The sequence below is a fragment of the Panthera tigris genome, chromosome C1 (assembly GCF_018350195.1).
Source record: "Panthera tigris isolate Pti1 chromosome C1, P.tigris_Pti1_mat1.1, whole genome shotgun sequence".
NCBI classification, from domain to species: Eukaryota; Metazoa; Chordata; class Mammalia; order Carnivora; family Felidae; genus Panthera; species Panthera tigris.
The window spans coordinates 34229640-34252095 of record NC_056667.1 but is presented as its reverse complement, the minus strand read 5'-3'; the positions used below and the strand labels follow the sequence as shown (position 1 = coordinate 34252095).

At 53.9% G+C, this 22456-nt stretch overlaps 2 protein-coding genes across 3 annotated transcripts in view; both read right to left on the bottom strand.

Annotated features, from left to right (window-relative positions):
• Positions 1-1159: 1159 nt before the first annotated feature.
• Positions 1160-4445, bottom strand: ARTN (artemin). Its single transcript, XM_042993843.1, is given in 6 exon segments — positions 1160-1629; positions 1632-1982; positions 2054-2206; positions 2209-2276; positions 4065-4116; positions 4313-4445. Coding segments are annotated over 6 exon segments (885 nt in total). The 3' UTR covers positions 1160-1501.
• A 3471-nt stretch (positions 4446-7916) lies between these two features.
• ST3GAL3 (ST3 beta-galactoside alpha-2,3-sialyltransferase 3) overlaps positions 7917-22456 on the bottom strand; it is a 199710-nt gene continuing 185170 nt past the window's right edge. For both annotated transcript variants that reach the window (XM_042996880.1, XM_042996879.1), the window contains 3 exons: positions 14481-14627; positions 14138-14284; positions 7917-8097 (listed from right to left, as the gene is read on the bottom strand). In XM_042996880.1, the coding sequence (XP_042852814.1) occupies positions 8008-8097; positions 14138-14284; positions 14481-14627 (384 nt within the window). In that variant the 3' untranslated portion in view covers positions 7917-8007. The remainder of the gene's footprint in view (positions 8098-14137; positions 14285-14480; positions 14628-22456) is intronic.

Below are 22456 nucleotides of genomic sequence, written 5' to 3'. Positions count from 1 at the left end.
ACAGCCCTCCGGATGTCCCATGGCTCCTCAGACTCAGTAGCCTTTCCATATGTATGTCTTATTGCCAAAGAACATCATATTGGACAAATTCACAGGACCCAGGAAACAGGGTTGCATAGGACATGCAGGAAAGCTCAGGATTGCATGGACTTTTAAGATGACTCGGGGGCACTGTGGAAGGCCAGGGTCAGCACTAACCTCTCCTTCCTTCCAGGTGAAAGTGTATACCGCTTAGCTTCTTGTCCTTTTTCATACTATTTGCCAAATTGAACTTAAAAAATAATTATTTAAGTAATTATTTATTGTCTGTCTCTCCCGATTTTAAGCTTAAGGGCAGGGATCATGTCCCTTTCACTTCTGCATTGCTGGTGTCTACCTAGTGTCTGACATATAATAGGTAATAAATATTTGTTGAATAAATTAATATCTTTGTTTATCACTCAAAATGCAGGTCCCTCTGGGGAGGGGGGAACCTCAGTTCTTTCCTGCCCTCTTATCCCTTGATGCACTCTGCTTCATTCTCCCAAACCAGCCTCCCGCTGCACCTTCTTCCCACCTTCAGCCTTCTCAGATGCTCTTTTGCCCTAGGTGGCTTCATGGAATGTGGGTAGTGAGCTCCCCATGCTGGATTGTCTACAAGCAGAGGCAGTGTATGCACCCGTTAGGGTGCCCTGGAGGGTAGGACAGATTAGTGACAGTGGGGTGGGGCAATGTGTGGTTTTCTGTGTCATTACACATTGTGAGGCCCCAGGATGCCTGATGTCACAGGGATAGAGTTTTCTCCACCGGTAACTACAGGTCCCAAGTGCTGGGGACTGTGCAGGGGGGTGTGAGCTGCCCTTTCGGGACTGGTGAACACACCTTTGCCACCCACTCTGCCTGTGTTCTATGCCCCGTGTCCCAGAGCTGCTGGGTGGGGGGGCCAGCAATGGGAGATCACAGGCCTGTGATTGCTGAGTCAGCCTGAAGTGAGTGGGATGGCCAGCGCATGATCTCCATCCAGCTGCTTTTACCCATCCAGCCCCACTGCCCAGGAAAGGATGTGACAAACCACAGAAGTAAATAAATAACTTAGGAATAATAAATAGGGGTCCAGCAACCACGAAAGAGTACAGGCCCATGTCAGCAATGTGTCTCCTCCAATTCCATACGCCCCAGGGCCTGGGCTGAGGCTGGGACTTCAGAGCTGCTGAGTTCTCCAGAGGAGGAGTCCTGGGTCCGTGGCCTAGTCAGTGCCAGAGTCTGTGAGAAGTGGGTCCTAAGGTCTCCACAGCTGAGGTTGTCTGGTGCCTGCGGGGCTGGGACTTGCAGGGCGAGGAGCCTGGGGCCGCAGGTCAGTCGTCCTTCCATCTCTCCAGGGCTGATAGCCATCACTCACCTGGCTGAGGCCTCCATCTCTGGCCCAGAGCCCCCACCCGCCGGCCAGCGGGCTCCTGCGAGAAGGCCCAGGTTCGAGGATCCGCGGGTAAGGGTACAGTCCGCAAACCCCTGGAGCGAGGTCTCAGCCCAGGCAGCCGCAGGCAGTGGCGGAAAGGCGGTCCACGGTCCTCCAGGTGCTGTTGACGTCCATGAAGGAGACCGCCTCGTAGCGCGTGGGTCGGCAGCACGGCTGGCTGACGGGGCGCGAGCCGGGGGCGGCCGCAGGGCCCCGGCGCCCAGCAGGCTGGCCAGGCTGAGGTCGTGCGGGGAGCGCGCGCGGCGGCAGGAGCCGCTGCAGAAGCGGAAACGCACCAGCTCGTCGGAGCTGTGGCCCAGGCCGAGCGCGCGCACCGGCACCAGCTGCGACCGCAGGCGGCAGCCCCGCGCCCCCGCGGTCCGCGCGCGACTCCCCCAGCTCGCGCGGCCGCCCCGGCTCCCGGCCCGCGCCGCGCGGCCCCCGCGGGGAGGCGCGGGCGAGGGCGCAGGTGGCTGGGGCGCGGGCCGGGGCGGCTGGGGCGGCGGCCGCCGAGCTCTTCCGCCGCACGTGCGAGGCTGGCGGCCCCCTGCAATGAGATGGAGTCACTCGCTGGGTCCCGGGCCGGCCCCGCCCCGCCCCCCTCGCCTTCTCACCTACCCGGCAGGTGGCCGGTGGGGGCCGCCGGGGCCGGGGCGGGGCCGAGGCGCGGGGCGGGGCTGCGGGGCCCGGGGCCCAGGGAGGCCTCGGCGACGCTGCTCAGCAGGGCCAGAGCGGCCAGGGTTGGCCACAGGGCAGACTGCACAGAGAGAAAAGTGGAGCCTCAGGGAGGAAGAGGGCACCGAGGTCAGCTTGGGGTGTAGGGAGTTCGGGAAGGGGCTGGCTGGGGCAGCAGGGATCAGAGGCAGGATGGGCTCTTAGTTGGGTGGGGGGAGCTATGGAAGGGTTTAGATAGGAGGACAATGGGTCCGCGGCTTCAGGGAGCCCAGGGGAGAGGTCAGCTGAGACACTGACTTTCCTACTTACTCCTAGTCCCTCCTTGACCATTTCCCCTTCCGCTTCTGTCACCCGCCTGCCGAGGCCAAGCCATGCGTTCTCTCCCCAATCAGACCACCTTTCCTCAATACCCAGTGGCATCACTGGGAGAACCACTCACCTGCCGCCCAAGCTGGGGCCAGTGGGACAGCACAGAAGGGCCTCCACATCTGGGCTCCATCTCTGTCAATACCAGGAGCTCCCATCAGCTGTAGTTGACCTGTTCACACACACACACACACACACACACACACACACACACACACACCGCCCCCTTCTCTTGAGGCAGCTCGGAACATTGAGAGCAGGCCACCGCTCCACTTCAGTGTCTTCAGGCCAGGAACAAGGGGCTTGGAAAGGCGGACCCAACCCAGGAGGAGAAGTAACTACATCAAGAACCTAACTATGTGTTGATGCTTTGCACCTGTTCCTTCTTTCAGTTCTCACAACTGCATGAGGTAGATGGCAGAATCCTCATGTTCCACCTGAGCAAATAAGGCTCAGAGAAGCTCAGTGACTGTCTAATGTCACAAGGCCTCTTTCCTCAGGACCTTCCTGCCCTGTGCTACAGAGATGGAGCTTCCAGGAGCAGCTGGAGAAGGAACTAGGGAGCTTTTTCTCCATGTCACAGGGCAGGAAACTATGGCCTAGAGAAGAATTAGGGTGCTTGCTATTGACCTAGCTGATGTTAGTGAGACCCCGGCCTCAGCCTGTGTTGCCCACCCAGCACTGCAGCACCTTGCTGCTCTAAGATTTCAGTCTGCACCCCGAGCTGCCAGAGTTCTGTCTTCTCGCCACAGATGTCCCTCAAGAGCTAGTCCATGATGGTGGCTGATGGGTCCTCTAACATAGGGCCTGGGCATGGCTCCCTATGGCCACCAGGGGGCAGCATTGCCAAACCTGTTGACTCAAAGGGTGGATGGGCTTTTCCCTTTGCTCAAATACTCAGGCTTGAGCTATTCCCAGGAGGACCAGCCAGGCCTCCACTTCAACCTCGTCTCTGAGAGCTGGTCCAGGTTTGTCCCCCTTCCAGCTTCCTGTAGGTCTGGAAACCTGGCCCTGCTTTTATAAGTTTCCCCCCATGAACCATCCTTCCTGAGCCCATCCAGCCTTTCTGAGCCCCACCAACCTTTGGTGAACCCACATTGGCTGGCATTCCCATACACCCCTCTGGGGCCCTGGAGTCCTCACTAGCTGGTCTGCCCTTGGGTCCCAGCTGTCACTTTCCACCCCCACCCCATAGCCCACAGAACGTCTGCATACTGTGGGCCAGATCTCCCCAGGCCTCACTGGTGTGGTCCTCCAGGGCTAGGTGTGCTCTGCTAACTGAATCGAGCCTTGATGGGCCAAGCTAGTAACTGTTTTCAATGATGGAGGGAAACCTGGGCCAGGCAGCCTTAGTAGCCCCCTGCACTAGGGGGAGCTCAGGAGCAGGTCTCTTGAGGGCAGGGCAGGGCAGGTCCAGTCTCCCTTCTGCAGCCTGGGGCCACTTGGTGGTCCTCCAGTCCTTGCCCCGCTTCTGCCAGCCAGATACTCACCACAGGGGTCCTGCTCCGTGTTCTTCTAGGCACCTTTCCTGGGACCAGTGCTGGGCTTTTCCCCGCAGCTTAAAAGGCTCATGCCCAAGGCTGTGCACCTGGCAGCGCCTCTTTTAGCCAAAAGCGTGGCCTTGGCAGCCAGTCTGTGCCCTGTAGCGGCAGCAGGAGCCTCACATTACAGCGGGCTAGCGCAGTCCGACCAGCAACCGGGGGACCGAGGGGGCTGGGAGGGGCTGAGGGCTGTGCCTCCGGCCCAGGGGAGGGAGAGAGAATGTGAGAAAGGAGTGGAGGGGAACCATCCTGCCCGCTCCCCTAGCCCCAGGGCTGGGCCAACAGGTCAGCTTACCGAGGTGCAGGGCTCCGGGTCCGGGACGCAGTGAAGGCTGGGGCCTGAGGGACCTGCTGCTGGCCGAGCCCCTGAGCCGTGTCTGGGGGCCGGGCCCAACTCCATCCCTCAGCAGCCTCATGCCCGCCGCCATCCGGTGTCAAATTCCAGCCCCGGCGTCACCGGATCCTGGGGTGGGGCCCAGAGCGCCCCCGCCCAACTCCACCTTTCAGGGCTCACCTGGCCACTCCACCTGCTGGGATCGAGTCCCCCGCCCCCGCCCCCCCCAACTACCCTAGGTCCCCAGAGCTTGGGGGGAGGAGACGCTGGGAGGGGACCCTGGGACTCAGAGCTAAGAACCCAGGCGGCGGAGAGAGGCGCGGGAACTGGGCGTTCAGAGTTTGTAGACACGCGAAGTAGGGAGTCGGGAGGCTGGGCTGAGGGCGGGGAGGGAGGGGACAGGCCGGTCCCTGCCTCAGCCGAGGGCCCTGCAGTCGGTGCGGTCTCTGGGGTCCCGGCTGGCCGGCCGCAGTGGCTGCTCCTTGCTGTCTGGCCCACCGCTAACTTCTCCCAGCGGACCCATGGAACTCGTCATGTTGGTGAGGCGCTGCGCTGGGGCCCTGGGGGCCTGACCCTGCTCCAGCCGCCCTGCCGCAGGGCCCCACTGCCCGGGGCTTGGAGTGGAGACATCCGAGAACACCGCTGCTCACCCGGGCACCACAGGGGCAGTGCTGGTAGGCGCGGGTGCCCGTGCTGGAGAAGGGAGGGTCACAGAGGAGAAACATGCGCGGAGGCTTTGAGGTAGCAGCTGGAGGGTAGTATTTCAGGTGCCTAATTACGGCAATTTGGCAGGTGGGGTGGAGGTTGAGTGAGTAACATGGATAGAGGTAAGGAAAGGCCAGATCCTGTGTGTCATACTAGAGTCTGGCCTTTATCCAGGTGGCACTGGGGACCACTGAAGGGTTTCAGGCAGGAGGATGGTGTGACCAGACAAGCATTTCAGAGACTGGCCGCAGTGGGGTGGGTGGTCTGGGGATATGTAAGGAGGCTGCTGGGGAGAGAGGAGCCTGAGGCAGAGTGTGGGGCTAGCGGAGGGCTGCAAGCCTCTTTCGTGAGCACACCTTCTTGAAAAACTCAATTGATCCCTGATTGGATGGGGTGAAGAGGTAGGACAAAGGTATGCCTTTGGCCTGGGTGACGAGGTGGAGGCGATGCATGCTGGCAGCTGGGGCTTCCCGGAGGAGGGGCATGTGGAGGACAGGAGCTCACGAGTTCAGTGTCCGACGTGTGGAGTTGGAAGGACCTGTGAATTACCCTAGCGGCGATGTTCAGGAAGTAGCTGAATCTGTAGCCTGCAGCAACGTGGAGAGAGCTGGGGTGGAGATGGCAATTTGGAAATTGTTGACCAACTGACAATTGGAAGCCATGGGTGGGGATGAAAGTGCTCAGGGGACGTGTGTGGACCAGCTGTACCTTGACTATGCATCAGAACCACCTGTGGACCTTTTTAAAACCACCCACATCTGGGCTCCACCCCAGACCTGAATCAGAATCTTGGGGTGGGCATGTGCCGTTTTCCCAATCGGTGCAGGTTATTTTGGCATATGGCCGGGGCTGAGAACCACAGCTTTTGTGAGAGCAGTTTCTGTGCAGAAGCCAGACCACAGAAAACTGGTGGTGGCTGTCCGCAGGCTTGACAGGACCCTGGTAGGACAGGGGCCACGCAGTGAGTAGATCCTCTCTTTGCTGCCTCTTGCAACCTGGGGATTTATCAGCCGTGGCTGCCTCTTGTAGGCATGCAGCCTATGCCCTGTACAACTCCAGGGGGCGACATTCCCGTAGAACATGATGTGCTTTGGAGTTGTGCCCAGTTGCCAGCAAAATCCCAAGGGAGTTCTGGGTGTGCCTGTCTCTCAGGGTCTTGCTTTCCCCTCAGCTGAGGAGGCTTCTGCCTGAGGACAAACCACGGCAGTAAGGGGGCAGGTGGGAAGGTGGTGGTCCTTGGGATGGCAAGGACTCTTGGATTGGGATGGCAGGTGAGAGGTGAGGGGACCAGCCAGCCTGTCATAGTGGCAGCTCTGGCAGGAAGCTCACTCCATGGCTTCAGATGCAGGTGTATGTTTGTCCCATTCTCAGGCTTGCCGGGGGATGCTGGAAAGGGAGGGATCAGACTCTAGCGCTCTAAGGGGGTGGGGGTGGGGATAGCCTTTCTAATGTTCACCTGAGGGTGCCCAGAGGGGGCTGTGCCTTCCTGTTCTGTGTGGGGAGAGGGGACCCTTTGTGCTCTGGATTGGGGTGGGACATACTCTCCCCAGGGCTCAGCCTGGGGTGCCAGAAGCAGGTAAGGTCTTTGAGCCTGTGTCAGAGGCTCAGTATAGATCTTTCCTGGACTTGTAGGAATCTCTGTCCCTGCTTGCAGAACTGGGGTTCTGGGGACTCAGAGGTGCTATCGTAAGGCTGTGGACTTCAGTGGCTCCTTTAGGAGGACTGGGGTAGACTCTGGGGCATGCCCTTATACCTTTGGTCTGCTTCTCTTAAAGCAAACAGGGTGTAGGACTTTGTGGGATGGGAGAGGCTTCAGGAGGCCCCTAGGTAGCTACCCGCGTCCAGCAGTTGACATGAGAAGGGAAAGAGACCCAGGAATCTGCGTGGGCTAGAGAGATGGCCCTTGAGTTTAACATAATTGCTGAGGCCCCAGGTTCCTGCCTCTTCCAGGAAAGTCAGAGAAAGCAAGAGGAGGCCAGATTCGGGGAAGAGCTTTATTGCTTCCAGGATGGCTGCCACAGCCTGGATAAGGTCCTTGAGCCTCACTTCCCTCTGGTCCAAGCTAAAGGCAGAACCCAAGGACCTGACAGTCTCATTGCTGAAGTCCAGAACAGCTGCCAGGTTGGTCAGTCCAGGCTGGGGCACTGTCCTATGGATCAGCTGCAGCTGGGGAGGGGGGCGCTATTCCCATCAGGTTGGGCCAGGCCCCATCTCCCAGGCTCTGTAGTTCTTTCTGCTTAACCCAGGGGCTGTCTTGTTGGCTTAAATGATGGCTCCAGGGTTTCCCTGTGGGGTAGTTAGGGGCTGGTGAATGGGAATACCCCATCTTCTCCTCAAGAAAGGCCAAACAGTGTCATGAGCTGGAGAGGGCTGGCATGAGACCTTGCCCACCTCCCCTGTAGTCCCGAGCAGGGTCCAGGCTAGTCATGGCACCCCTACTCGACAGGGAGCCCACTGCTACCACGACCCGATAGGCCCCCTAGTGGGCCTCTTTCTGTATGGCAAGTGGACCAAAGTTGACCTCTCCAACCTTATTTAAAAATAAATTATCCCTACCCTCCCCCCAACCCCAATTCACAAAATGATAATACACCAAACACTGATTGGAGAAATGATTCCAGCAGCAGCCCTGCTGCCTGACGTCCACCTCCTGCATGCTGGGCCTGCTGGGCACGGCTGGTGGCCTCCTGGCCCTCTAGCTTCAAGGACCCAGGCTGAGAATGAGGCCAAGTGCTGGTCTCTGAGGCTGGCCTCTGGGCAGACACAGCTCTGGCTGCCCTGTCAAGGCCTCGCCACCCCTGGGGCCACTTGGCACTGTCCTTCTCGGGGTCTAAAGACTCCTGTGCCTTTCAGGCAGAGCCAGACCAAGGCCAATGAAGTGGGCAGGTGGTGGTGGCTGCTGCTTGCTCTTGGCGGTGCCAGGACCTCCGTGGCCATGTGCTGGGCCCGCCTCAGATGCCGCTGGTTAGGTCGGTGATGACACGTGCTTTCACCAGCTTCCGCAGAAACTCTTTCTCTCGCTGGATATTGTGCGTCCAGGACTGGAAGGAAAGACACGGAGATGTGATGAGTTGAGCTCAGTGCCCTCTTCTGACCACCACCCTCCCATGCTCCAGAAGGGCCACGGTTCATCCTCCCTCCTTCCCCACACTGGGAGAACTATGCCTCTTCTCCTCTTCCAAGTCTTAGATGTAGGCCTTCCAACCTTGTTCCCCACAGACTTCAGCACCTCCTTGTCTGGCCGTATGTCCAGGGCACCTAGGTCCTAGGAACCCTGAGGATAGGCAATGTGAGTCACTTAGGTCTGGCCCAGGCCTGGCGGGTGGGCCCTGCTGGAAAGAGAACCGCGTGGGGTGGCTTAGTCATCCTCTGGCCTGATGCAATCCAGTCTCCAAGCCTGGGGGCAGCTGATGAAATCCTGCCTCTCAGATCAGAGGAGCCAGGGGGCCCGAGACCAAGAGGCTCACCTTTCTGTTAATGTGGAAATTATAGGGAAGATGCTGCCTTCTGGGGCTTTCCTGGGGGAAGACTGCACCCAGGCTGAGGCTCTTTCCTGTCCCCAGTACTCCCACCAGGAGGCTCTGATGGCTAAGTCTCTGATGAAAAAGGGCTAACTGATTGACTCAGTGAGCGTGGACAGCCTCTTCACAGTTTGTACCCACCTGACTGCTCTGCTGGGTTGGTCAGCACCAAGCCTCACAGCGATGTTAACAAGCACTGTTTACTGGTGCTAAGGATGCGGGGCTCTGTCCTGTCCTTATTCTCTTTCAGTCAACTTTGTACAACTGGCCAGATCCTTTCAATCTAAAACGCAGGCAAAATTCCCTATATTCTCTGAGTGTTCCCTTCTACTTTTTTTTTTTAATTAAAAAAAATGTTCGTTTTTGAGAGAGACAGAGTGAGAGAGCATGAGTGGGGGAGGGGCAGAGAGAGAGGGAGACAGAATCTGAAGCAGCTTCCAGGCTCTGAGCTGTCAGCACAGAGCCCAACACGGGGCTCAAACTCGTGAACCGTGAGATCATGACCTGGGCCGAAGTCAGACACTCAACCAACTGAGCCACTCAGGTGCCCCTCCCCTTCAACTTCTTATGCTAACCACAAACCCAGCTGCCCCTAAGGACAGTGTACCCCAGATGCATTTCAAGTGGGGACTGTTCTCCTCTCCCCCAATCCACACTCCATGACACCTGAAGGTCTACAGGGTCTTCCTCTCTCTATTGGTCCATCTACACAACTGTTCCTCCAAACTCCCTAAAACCTCTGGCTCCCTTGAGGCTTCTGTCATTATATTCTGCTGTCTGTGAACTGCCCCCTCCCTGTTGCAGCGTGATTTGCCCTCATTCCTTGAAAAGTCCATCTTCTGGCATACTCTCTCTTTGAAGGCAGGGACTGTTTGGCACAGAGTAGGTGCTCAATAAATATGTACTGAATGAAATTAGATTTTGTGGGTAAGCTTAGGAGTGCCTAGATGACGCAGTTGGTTAAGCGTCTGCGTGACCAACTCTGGATCTCAGCTCGCGTCATTATCTCACAGTTTGTGAGTTCGAGCCCCACATCGGGCTCTGCGTTGATAGCACAGAGCCTGCTTGGGATTCTGTCTCTCCTTCTCTCTGCCCCTTCCCTGCTTGTGCTCTCTTTTTCAGAATAAATAAACTAAAACAATTAAAAAAGAAAGAAAGAAAGAAAGAAAGAAAGAAAGAAAGAAAGAAAGAAAGAAAGAAAGAAAGAAAGAGGAAGGAAGAGAGAAAAAGAAAGAAAGAAAGAAAGAAAGAAAGAAAGAAAGAAAGAAAGAAAGAAAGAAAGAAAGAAAGAAAGAAAGAAAAAGAAAATGGATGCTTAGAGGAATGGTAGGGCCAGGGTCTGAACAAATGTAGAAACTTACACTGCTCTCTGCTTATGTATCCCCTCCATCACCCCAGCAAGAAGCAATCGATCTGATGGGTTAGTTTTAAGAACACCCACTGGGAATCACCAATGTTTGAAAGCTCAGTGGAAGACTGGACATTTTTTTCCTTAAGTTTATTATTTTTTTAGTAATCTCTACCCCCATTGTGGGGCCCACACTCACGAACCCGAAACCAAGGGTCGCATGCTCTTCTGACTGAGCCAGCCGGGTGCCCCAAGCCTAGACATTTTTTATGACGTTAAGGGATTATTCATTTTTTTAAAGGTGTGATAGCGGTATTGCGATACTTTTCATAAAGCTCTTCTCTTTTAGAGAAAGTTACTGAAATATTCAAGGCTGAAACAATACAATATCAGAGGCTTGTTTCCAAATAATCAGCGAGGAGGGGTGCATGAGGGGATAAACGGATGAAACACTGGCTATGTGCTGATAATTGAGGGATATGGGTGACAGGTACTTGACAATTCGTTATTCTCTGTATTTATGAACACGTTTGACAGTGTCCATAATGAAAGAGCAAACAAAAAGGTGCCCTGGGGTGTAGCTCTCTTGAACCAGGAAATTCCTCCTCATTCTCCCTTCTATACAGACAGCATAGGAGCTTACCAGAACTATCTGCACTGTGTTGTCTAGAGTGTCTACGGGCTGGGGCAGAATTCTGGTGGTCCTGGGTCCCCAGCCTCAGCAGAACCCCGAATTCTGGAGGCAGCTGTCTTTCTGACAGCCCTTTTTGTCTTCATCTCTGGCTCCCTGTCCTTCAGCCAATCATTAAACGCCAGTGCTGCCCCAACTGCCCACACTTCTACCCTGTCGGCTCCCTGGGCGATTCCATCCATGCTGGCCTTGTATCTGAACAGGCAGCTGTGACCACAACTCACAAAAGGACGTTTCCAGACCGGGTCTCTCTGCTGGGTGGCACGGACCTCTGTGAGCCTGTGTAAGCCTTGGGCAAGCTGCTGCTCTGTCCCTCTCCTCCTCCTCGTCCACGCTCCCCGGGAGCACGTCCTATGCACCATGCCTGTCTCTCTGTCCTCTCTGCACTGCCTGTACTCACCGCTCAGCTAGCAGTCTAGCTCCTGGTCACCGGCCTTGGAAGCTGCTCTCCCCACCGTCCACGGGGCCCCCTCACTGGTGCAGCCACTGGCTATTTCCCAGTACTCATCTTGCTGGACTTCTCGACAGCACCCGACGTGGCAGACGGTCCATGAACGCTGCTCCCTTGGTATCCGTGACCCTGCACCTTCCTATCGCTTCTGTCCTTTCACTTTTCTCCCCTCTGAACTCCTTTGACGCCCCTTGCACATCCCCCAACATGCAATCCTTGCTCCACTGGCCTTCGCAGCCCGCACACTCCCGCTGGGCCTGGAGAATGGGCCCATGGGCCAAGTGGAGGGGAAGCAGTGGTGGGGCCAGGGTGCTGCCTGGTTCACTTGCCTACTGGAGACACTAAAGGTGACGGCAGGGACCCTGAACCCAGGCACCAGCATTTCCAGTGCATCCTCGTCTAGGACGTTGGGAGGTAACAGTGAGAAGCAGGGGTAAAACATTAATATTGGTAATACCGGTGGACCTTTATGTGTGCTTGCTATGTGCCAGGCCTTTTTTTTTTTTTTTTTTTTAAGCATCATCACATCTAATCTTCCCCCAAGGCAGTAGGTGCTGTCATTACCCTTTTTATTGGTAAGGAAAGGAAAGCACAGGGCCAGGCTCTGAACCCAGGCCATTTGATGTCATAGCTTGACCTCCTCAGCGCCCTGCATGAAGGGGGTGCGGCAGATACCAGGAGCCTCAAGCCAGCCTGTTTCACAGGGCTGGGCGGGGGCGGTTGGGCCTGAAAACGGAGATCTGGCGCACTGAAGAAAGGGAACAGTCTCCACCAGAGGGCTTTTCAGGGAAGGTGCTGTCCCTTCTACCTTCTTCCCGTACGGAGGCAAGCCCAGGCCCTGCGGATTTAGAATTCTGTTTCTTTCTCTGTCTTCTCACTGACACTGAAAAGTTCCTGGTCAGGGGTGTTCATCTCTTGCCTAGACTGCTGTGACAGCCTCCCAGCTAGTTCTGTCTCCACCTAGTGCCCTCATTTTTTTTTTCCTTTACTTATTCAAATTCAAGTGAGTTAACATATAGTGTAGTATTGATTGGTTTCAGGAACAGAACAGTGATCGTCACTTACATATAACACCCAATGCTCATCCCAACAAATGCCCTCCTTAGTGTCCATCACCCATTTAGCCATACCCCCCACCACCTCCCCCAAAGCAACCCTCAGTTTGTTCTCTGTACTGAAGTCTGTGCCCCTGTATTTCATGCTGCAGGCGCAGTGGCCTACTATGCACTAATCTACAGCCTAAAATCCTTCCATGGCTCCTTCTGGCCTTCAGAGTAGAGTCCAAGCTCCTCACCATGGCACAGAAAGTCCTGAGTGACCTGGCTACTGCCCGTGTCTACAGCCTTTCACCCTCTGCCTGAAACGCCGACACAAAATTTACACAAAGGGAGTATGTAAGAGACCACAGATACGAGGAAAGAGAAGCCAGGAGACAGGTAGCTGTGCCAGTGGTTCAGAATGGGTGCTGGCAGGGGACAAGAAAAGCAAGAAGATACATGAAGAGAGACAGATGGAAAGACCAACAGGCTCCTGGCAATCAGGAGGCAGGCTTGGAGCCAGTCACTGCTGAAGGTGATGGGGTCAGACAGAGAGTTCTGGAGCTGTGCTGGACCTGAAATGGGCCCCCTATTCCTGAACCCCATTCCAGGCAACAGGAGGCCCAGCCGTAAGGCAGTTTCTGGTTTCCCAAGTCTCTCTTACATTCTTGCAATAACTTCCCATTACTTGAGGTGGCCCGAGTGAACCCCAAGCATGAAACAATACAGATGGCAACTGAAGCCACGGATGGGGGTGTCAATCTCCCACAGAACGTGTACGGCAAGAGAAGACTGTCCAGGATGGAGCCCTAGCGAATGCTGACTCTGAAATCAAGGACGCTGAGAAAGAGAATGAGAGAGACTGGCGAGCGAAATCAGAAGAACGCCAGAAATTACTGACTCCGAAGCCCGAGCAGGAGAAGTTTCAAAGAGGAAGGAGTAGTCAACATAAAGCATGTTTCTGAGAGGTCAGGAAACATGTGTCCACTGGATTTGGCAGCCTTGAGGTGAGTCACTGGTGACCTTAGTGGGAGTCATGGCAGGTGGAGGAGGAAGCCAGGCTGGGAGGGAGTGAGGAGTGCAGCGGGCACGAGCCAGCAGGAGCTGACAGAGTCCCTGCCGCAGCCTCCGTTTTCCCCGCAGGACAAGAGGGTGGGGGAGCTTTCAGGGAGGACAGGGCTCTGGGCTGGAGAAGGGCGCACCAATAAGCGGTGAGCAGAAGGATGGCTGGCTGAGATGGGAACCCCTACACTTACAGAATCTGCACAGATGGGAGGCGTCTTCCAACCCCCCCTCCACCCCTCATTCCCTTGTGGGATCAGAGAAGCTGCTCGAAGTGCTGGCCCAAGATGTGCAGGTTCCAGGCTGGCATCAGTGGAAGGCTGGTGGTGGAGGTGGAGGGAGTTGTAAGAGGGGCTTACGTGGGTCCTGGGTGTGGAGGCAGAGATGCCATCAGAAGAGGCTGACTGATAGCCCGGGAGACCTGGAATGCTTCTGGAACATTAAGGCACCTGAATACAGGGATCACTTGGGAAGCAATGCTGGGCGATAGAGAGCTTCAGTGCTTTCCTCCGTGGGGGAGGGGGGGGGTGGGGAGGGGCAGAAGAGGTACAGGGACTGAGAGGCAATGTCTGTGGGTGGTTTGAGGGGGCACAAAAGTCCTCGGGGGGAAGGTAGGACTTGCAGTAGAGAAGACGGTCCTGAGCTGGTGCCAGGATGAGCATGAGGGTTGGGAATAGCAAGGATGAGGCAGGTGCAGGACCAGGGCAGGGAGAGGGTCAGGGAGGGAAAGTTTGGGGAGAAGGGTGGGGAAAGGAGTCCTGGGTTCAGGGGCACAGAGGACGCTCGGTGGTCAGAGACCTGAATACAGGGATGGACCTTCAGGGATCCAACTTAGCTAAGGGCAGGGCAGAGCGTTCTTGCGAGCTCTTGGCAGCCAGACCAGCTGCTGGCTCACCCCTTTCTGTTCTTTTGTGCTGGGACACCCCTCCATCGGCCCTGCCCAATGGACTGCCCCCCAGCCAGCCCGGCACCTCTTTGATGGCCGCCATGCGCACGGTCTCATAGTAGTGCAGGGGTGCATTGGGTGTGCTCATGTCGTAGCCAAAGCCTGCAACCGCCACCTCATCACAGCCGTGTAGTGCCATGGTCACTGCCACACTGCCAAGGGTCGGGATGTTCTAGAGGGGAGGGAGGAAGCGTAGAATTCAGCTGGAGGACCGAGTCAGGCTGAGACCCTTAGTGACACTCATCAGAGCTGAGTTCCATTTCTGAGGAACAAGCCCTCTGCCCCTCACCCTGCCACCCCGTCCTCCCCTCCCACAGCATCTCTGACCCAGCTCCCCTCTGCCCTCTCCCGGGGCCCCACTCTCTCACCCCGCGGCCCATGAGGCCATTGTTGAAGGGCAGTCCGATGAGGGTGAAGGCGGCCTCCTGGATGAAATACGGGTTGAGGATGCGAATCTCAGGGGGCTCCTTGGGCACTCGAGTGGCCACAGATTTCCAGAAGCCATCCGACGCACTCTGTAGACACAGCGTAAGTGGGCATGAGCTGGGCACACAGCTTGCGATGGGGCCGCGTGCGTGTGTCGCCAGACCCCAAGTGTGTACAGGCAAATGAGAAACAAGGTGGGGCCTGTGTGGAATAAACACCGTGGTAGAGGGATGACCTGGTGTGTGTGTGTGTGTGGCGGGGGGACACGGGATGTATGACAGTCACAAGAGGAGGTGGTGGGGAACAGAGAGCACATGGTGGGGCCATGGTGTATGATGGTGGACACAGAGTGAACTGCAGGGCAGGGGCACACAGCGTGGGGCACTGGGGTGTGCTGTTCCCGTTCGAGGGGATTCTTGGATCAGCACGAAGACCCAGTGGGCCAGTTGTCCCCTGCCCTTCGCAACTAGCTGAGGGGCCCACGAGGACCCTGCCCTCTCTCTCCTATCTGCTCTGCTGGGCTCTCCTCCTTTCCCTTCTGGTGTCTCCTTGCTTTCAGTCAACTGTTCTAAAGTGAACCTGAAAAATAAGGACAGAACGTGAGCTAGTAAGGCACAGAGGAACATAGTATGCCACTGATTAGTGGTGGATGACGTTAGGCAAGTCACAAGCTCTCTGAACTTCAGTTTCTTTAACAGCAAAGTGGAGATCTCAGGGAGTGCAGTCCCATATGGGAAAGGCATCAGCTCTGAAACGCGACATCCCAGCATCCATTCCAAGGCCACACCTTCGTCTCCTGACTCTCTCCCTTCTTCCAGTTCCCAGCCCTACATTTCTGTTCAGTACACGACCCCTTCCTGGTCTAGTCCCTGAAGTAGATCACGCCAGCTCTCTTGTGAGCTCCCTCAGTCCCCTGCCCCCTTGCTCTTCGATTGCCCCAGCCTAGGGAAACCCTGAACTTGGGCTCAGTCCATTCACCCACCTTTTCCACCCTTACAAATGGGCTTCAGTACTGCTGGAGAGAGTCACAGTAATCCTGCAGACTGGAGGCATTACCAAGCCATGGACTCTAATCTACTATTTCAGGGTGTTTGTTATTCGCCTAGAAAACCTAAAACAATCAACTAAACTTAGAAGGCACAGAATAATTTAGTAATGGGATCTGTACTCCAACAGAAAACAGTCACCAGATACAATACAAAGGAGATCCCATCTGCAATCCTAACAAAATCATCAAAACTGAGTAATAAACTTAACTATAATTAAAAAAAAACACTACAATCCTTTATCGAGAGATATAAAAAGAGGACTTGAAAAAAAATTGGAGATAAACCATGTTTTTAGATTGGAAGGCTGAATATTAACACAATGGCACACCCTCCCTGATAAATGAAGGCCTAACAGAAGTCTAAGAAAAATCCCAATATGGCTTTTGAAATTTACCAAAAGGATTCTAAAAACCCACCCAAAATATTCAACAGGTAAAATAGCCCCCAAATTTAAAAATTAGATATTAACAGGGGTGCCTAGGTGGCTCAGTCGGTTGAGCATCCAACTCTTGACTTTAGCTCAGGTCATGATACCTGGGTTGTGGGATCGAGCCCCGTCGGGCTCTGCACTGAGCCTGGAGCCTGCTTGAGATTCTCTCCCTACGCCCCTCCCCTGCTCATTCTCTCTAAATAAACAAATAAATAAATAAGATATTAAGAATATATTATGAAATTGCAATTATTAAGATATGGGATACGTGTATAAGAATCTGTGTGTGACACAAAGATCCGTGAAACAAGACAGCCCAGAAGTAGAGCAATATATATATTTGTTACCCTCTAAAGTATGTGTATGCGTGTGTATGTGTCTCTGTGTATGTATCCTGGCGCTTTGTGGTGGAATGCACACCTAGGTAGAATTCTCCGGTATTGCTATAGGAGTAAAATTGGTAGAGCCTTTCTAAAAGACGATGTGAGGGGCACCTGGGTGGCTCAGTGGGTTAGGTAGCTGACCCCTAATTTCAGCTCAGGTCATGATCTCACAGCGAGATCTCATGTTGGACACTGTGCTGACAGTGCGGAGCCTGCTTGGGATTCTCTCTCTCCCTCTTTCTCTGCCCTCCCCTGCTTATATGCACGCTCTTGCTCTCTCTCAAAATAAATAAAAAATAAATAAAAGGCAATCTGATAATATGTATCAAAAGCCTCAAAGTCGTTTTTATATCCACTGACTGCAATATTTCTCTTCTAAAAGTAGTCAGAATGGTGAAGACCTTTGGAAAAAGGTGTTTATTACAGTGTTATTCATAAAAGTGAAAAACTAAAAAAAAAAAAATCCAGAGGCTTACAACAGAGGTTCGATTAAATGATACATCTGTATAACTCAATGTTATAGACATCAAAAGTATGTTTTCTAAGAATTGTGTCACTAAGATGCACTGTAACTTATTTAACCAATCTGCTGTTGCTGGACACGGACCTGGTTTCTTCTGGTTTCTCCAGATCTGCTCTGCCTTCTGTGTTCTCTCTTCTACTATCCACCCATCTTCCAAACCAGAACACCAGGAATCCACATTAAATTCTTCGTATCTTCAGCCCATCCTGGCTTACTTGGTCATGTGCTTCTTTCAATTCTATCTTCTTAGAATCCCACAGACCCAAGGTCAGGGGCGACAGTACCCGGTAGGAAAGGGAAGTGTGAACATGGCCCAGATCTCACGCAGACCTGGGGAGGAACCGCTCCTGGGAGGGCCAGGTGTGGACTGAAAGGAATGGCAGGTGCCAGCCTGTGCCAGGCCCCTGTCCCCTCTGCGGAGCCTGGCAGGCTCCAAGAGTTCTCCCCCGGGGTTTCTGCCCGTGCCTGTCCCCCACACGTGAAGAGCAGAGGGCACAGGGGCTGCTTGGGAGAGCCAGGAACAGGCACAGCCTGGGGTGTGCGAGGCTCCAGGCTAGTTTTCACAGACAATACTTGATTTGTATCTCCTCCATTCTCCCCCACTTCACAGCTACAGATCCCAAGACAAAGTAGTATGCTCAAGGTCACACAAGTGGCTGGGCCAATACTCAAACCCGAGTGTCATAAAAGCAAGATGGGCGTTCTTTCTCCATGCTATTTATCACCATCACTACCATATTCCCACCCTCAGACTTCCCACCTCAGGAAGTCTGGGGCCTGGAGCTGAGGAAGAATGAGACCTCCCCTCTGCCTCCAGCAGCTCTGGGGTGAATAGGGGTCACCTGGTTGGTGCCCCACATCCCATTTCACGGAGGGCACTGGGGCCCAGAGAGGCGAGGAAATGGTCTGGCTGGATCCAACTTCAGAATCTGGCTCTCTCCATGACACCCTCTCTGAAACGTCTGAAGCCCCATATGTGACCACTATGCAAAACTGGCAAATGAGCTTATCACCTCAAACCCTCTGTGAAAATCTGATAAAAGCTTCAGCGGGGAGGAGGAGCAGCTGACCTGGCCACTTAGGTTTGAGGGTACTGAATGTGTCACATTTACTGGGACAAGGCAAAAAGTCTCTCTCTCTCACTCTCTCTCTCTCTCTCTCTCTCTCTCTCACACACACACACACACACACACACACACACACACACACACGCCTCTCTTTTTGACTCCCTGCTCCCATGCAGCACAGGCCCAGCTCCTGATCTTGGCCTCTGCTCCCTGCCTCAGGGGAAAAATGTAGGTCCCCCAGGGACAGGAGGCCTGCGCTTGGTCTCAAGTCCCAGGGAGCCCTGCGTGAGAGCCCTGGGAACTGGCATACGGAACAAGTCAGTGGCTCTGTTTTATTTTTCCCCATCTGTCACTGTCCTGAGGCAGAGTCTCCTTAGGAATTTCAGGGAAAGGAGGAACAATAAGACTAAGATATGATTTGGGTATTTCGGTGTTTCCCCAGCCATAAAATATCAAGTACCAGCCTGTCTCCTAAAATAGAAGCTATGGCTTCTCTTCTCAGAAAAACATATACAGGCACATACACATTACATTTTGCAACCCTTGCAGAGGTTCACAGAATCCCCGAACTCAAGGGATCTGCTGACTTCTGATTAAGAATCTCTGGTATCGTGGGGCGCCTGGGTGGCTCAGTCGGTTGAGCGACCGACTTCGGCTCAGGTCATGATCGCACAGCTCATGAGTTCGAGCCCTGCGTGGGGCTCTGTGCTGAAAGCTCAGAGCCTGGAGCCAGCTTTGGATTCTGTGTCTCCCTCTCTCTCTCTGCCCCTCACCCACTCGCATTCTGTCTCTGTCTCTCTCAAAAATAAATAAACTTAAAAAAAAAAAAAAGAATCTCTGGTATCAGGATGGGTTAAATAGGTGATGGGGATTAAAGAGGGCACTTGTGATGAGCACCAGGTGCTGTATGTAAGTGATAAATCACTAAATTCTACTCCCGAAACTAAATTTACACTGTATGCTAACTAACTGGAATTTTATCTATCTATCTATCTATCTATCTATCTATCTACCTATCTATCTGTTTTGCTTTTAGACAATAATACAGGTATTTCTGAGGTCAGTTATGATCGTTTGTTCCTTATTTTTTAAAAATTTTATGTAAATCCAAGTTAGTTAACATACCACTTACATGTAACACCCAGTGTTCATCCCGACAAGCGTCCTCCTTAATGCCCATCACCCATCTAGCCCATCCCTCCTCCCACCTCCCCTCCAGCAACCCTCAGTTTGTTCTCTGTATTTAAGAGTCTCTTATGGTTTGCCTCCCTCTCTGTTTTCATCTTATTTCTCCTTCTCTTCCCCCGTTTTGTTTCTTAAATTCCACATGAGTGAAATCATATGATATTTAGCTTTCTGACTGACTTATTTCCCTTAGCATAATACATTCTACTTCCGTCCACATTGTTGCAAATGGCAAGATTTCATTCTTTCTGAGTAATGTTCCGTCGCATGCATATACCACATCTTTATCCATTCATCTGTCGATGGACATTTGGGTCCTTCCCATACTTTGGCTATTGTTGATAGCGCTGCTATAAACATTGGGATGTGTGTGCCCCTTCGAATCAGCATTTTTTATCCTTTGGACAACTAACTGGAATTTAAATAAAAACTTGGAAAGGAAAAAAAAATCTCGGGTTATCAGGTGAGAAGGGATGAGAACCCCATACCCACCAACGTCAACGGGGCAGGTGGAAGCAGAGGCACCTGGGAGAGACCAAGAGGAGCCATGAGACAGACAGGGATGCGACTGAAAGAGCAGGAGCCTTGGAGTCTGGAAAACCGGGGTTCGCATCCTGATTTGACACGCGTGTGACCTGGGGGCAGTCACATCATCTCTTCAAGCCTCAACTTCCTCGGGCCTAACAGGGATGACGGGACCCACTTCCCAGACTGTTGCGAGGATTGTACGAGGTGCTATGCACTTTGCAAAAGCATCTGGCACCATGTTTGGCACATAGCGCGAGCTTAGTAAGTCTCGTCTATTATGTTTGTGAGCCAGTGTCACAGAAGTGGAGAGGCAAGGAGAGGGTGTGGTCGGAAACGCCGGATGCCACGCAGGCCAGTACACAGACACACACGCGTTCACACGGGGAAGCCTGCTTTTCCCTCCGGTTCCCTGCAGGAGGGCAGTGGGCGACGGAGCCTTCCCGCGCTGGGTGACCCTGCCAAGCCCGGCCCCACAACGCAGCCCTGTTCCAGAAGGCTTGCCCAAATTTGGCCCCAGGCCTCTCACAGCTCATTTCCCTGCCCCACAGGACACAACACAGAGGCCTATAAAGCCAGCCCATGACGCTGGCCCCAGAATGGTCAAACCTCTCCTCAAGGCCAGCTGTGGACTGCATTCCTTGTCGAGTCCCTCCCCCTCCAGGAATGTCCCTGCCTCAGTCAAGCCTGGACCCAGCTCATGGGTGTGCAGCCGCCAGTCTCCCGCTGATGCAACAGCCAGGAGCAATGGGGAAAGCTTCTGGGAAGAAGGTGCCTCCCTGGACAGGTCTCCTTCCGCAGCCCCTTCCTCCCTCTCCCTCAGGAGATGAGAGATCTGGGAGTAGAGAGGCTGACCTTGGGCTGGTGTCCCGCGGCCCAGGGCAGGGTGGGCGCACTCACTCGGGCTCCCGGCTGCTATTGCCTTGGGACAGGCTACCCCCTCTCCCTGGGGTCACCCCAACAGCTACCAGGTCTGCCCACCTCCACCTTCAATTCCTTCCCTTCCCTGCACAGGTCTGACCTGCACACTCTCAGGAGGACTAGAATGTTCAGTGGCTTTCCACTGCCCACGGAGACAGCCTGTCAGGATAATTCAGCGCGTGGGTCTGGTTTTTGCTTTTGTTTTCCTAAACCAACATGAATCTGTAACTCAGTGGAAAAGACAGGGTAGTATACAAAGACCTCAATACATGGTAGGATGATTATAATGTGAGCAAGAGCCAAAAAAGAGGCTTAGAATACCTGCCGTGCTTATTTAGAATACAGAGGAGACATACCCCAAAAATGTTCACACACGTGGCATATAAAATGGGAGGGAGGGCAAGGTGACACAGGAACAGAACTAGAAGCAAAATGAAGAGCTCAAAAAGAAGCTATTTACAGATGCAGATACTTCAAAGCTAATGACTGCAAATCACAAAGATCACAAATACTTGGGTGCCTGCTAGACATAAACCATGTTCTTTTTGTACAGACATATTCTATAGTATTCCAGACGACCAACCCTCAAAATGCAGATTACAATCATACAAAAAGAGACCTTCAAGAGCATGTGGTCCAGTCCCCTGCTGAAGAAACCCAGGCCCAAGAGGCTTGTTTTCTTATCCAATCTATGTCCCCTGAGGATCCACTACCACTGTTCTTCCCCAGCAACCCAAACCTAGTGATCCATCTCCCGTGACCTTGCCCTCTCCCTCCTGCCCGGGGACTAAGCAACTACCAAGTCTGCAGCTTCTGCGCTGGCTCACCGTGCGACCATACGCTTCCCACCTTCAAGCTTCAGCCCATCCTGCTTGCGGCCTGAGCTGCCCCAATTATTCTGCAGGTCTGTTTTTGAACCCTGACACCTTAACTGCTCACTCTGTGTCCCTGGCCTATGTTTTTGTCCTATCTAAGTCTTATTATCCTCGTCTATAGAGTAGGGGAAATAAGAATAGTTTCTGCTTCATGGCGTTTTGGGGCTATGACAATGAAGTCACGCGTGTCATATGTCTGGTGACAAGTCAGCTCTTTGGCTTCTGCTATTGTTTAGTCCACAGGATGAAGTCCGAGCTCCCTGACGTGACCTTTATACCAAAGACCCGTCACAAGACCCTTCACCGTCTGTCCTCTGCCTACTCAGCCTCGTCTGCAGCCCTTGCCCCCACATACATGCAGGCCAGCCCCATCGCTTGTGGGGCCAGGGACAAAATTTCAAATGGAAGTCCAATACCACATGTCTGAATCTTGGATTCTAAATATTTGAGAGTTATAAATCAAGGTACCAAGCTGTTAAATAAAAATATATTCTCTTCTCCCTTGAAAAACCACCTGGGGACCCAGGTTTGAATTTAGAATCCGGCCTCCTGCAGATCTGTGCCGGGCCGTGGTGCTGTGAGGAGAGACAGCCCCAGCCCGGCTCCCTTCTCTCTCCACTCCCGTCCCCACCCACGCCACGAGAAGCGTTGTGCACACGTGAGCAGACTCCCCAGCCCGCACCTCCACCTCCCTGCAAACAGCCCTCCTTGGGCTTAGGGGTCTGCACAGAGAGGTGGATTCTGTCTTTAGGAGGAAGGAAGTGGACTGACCACTGCGAGTGCAAGAAATTCTGAGGTCTCTAGCAGCTGGTAATGGTCTAGCGCCTGGGGATGCGCCTGCGGGGGGCAGCTCCCTCTTGGCCTGCTTACTCCTCTTCACTCCATGGCAGGGGTGTGGTAGGAGGAGAACCAGGTGCCCTCCCGCCCCCGTACAGGGGCACTGCACTCACGTCGCACACC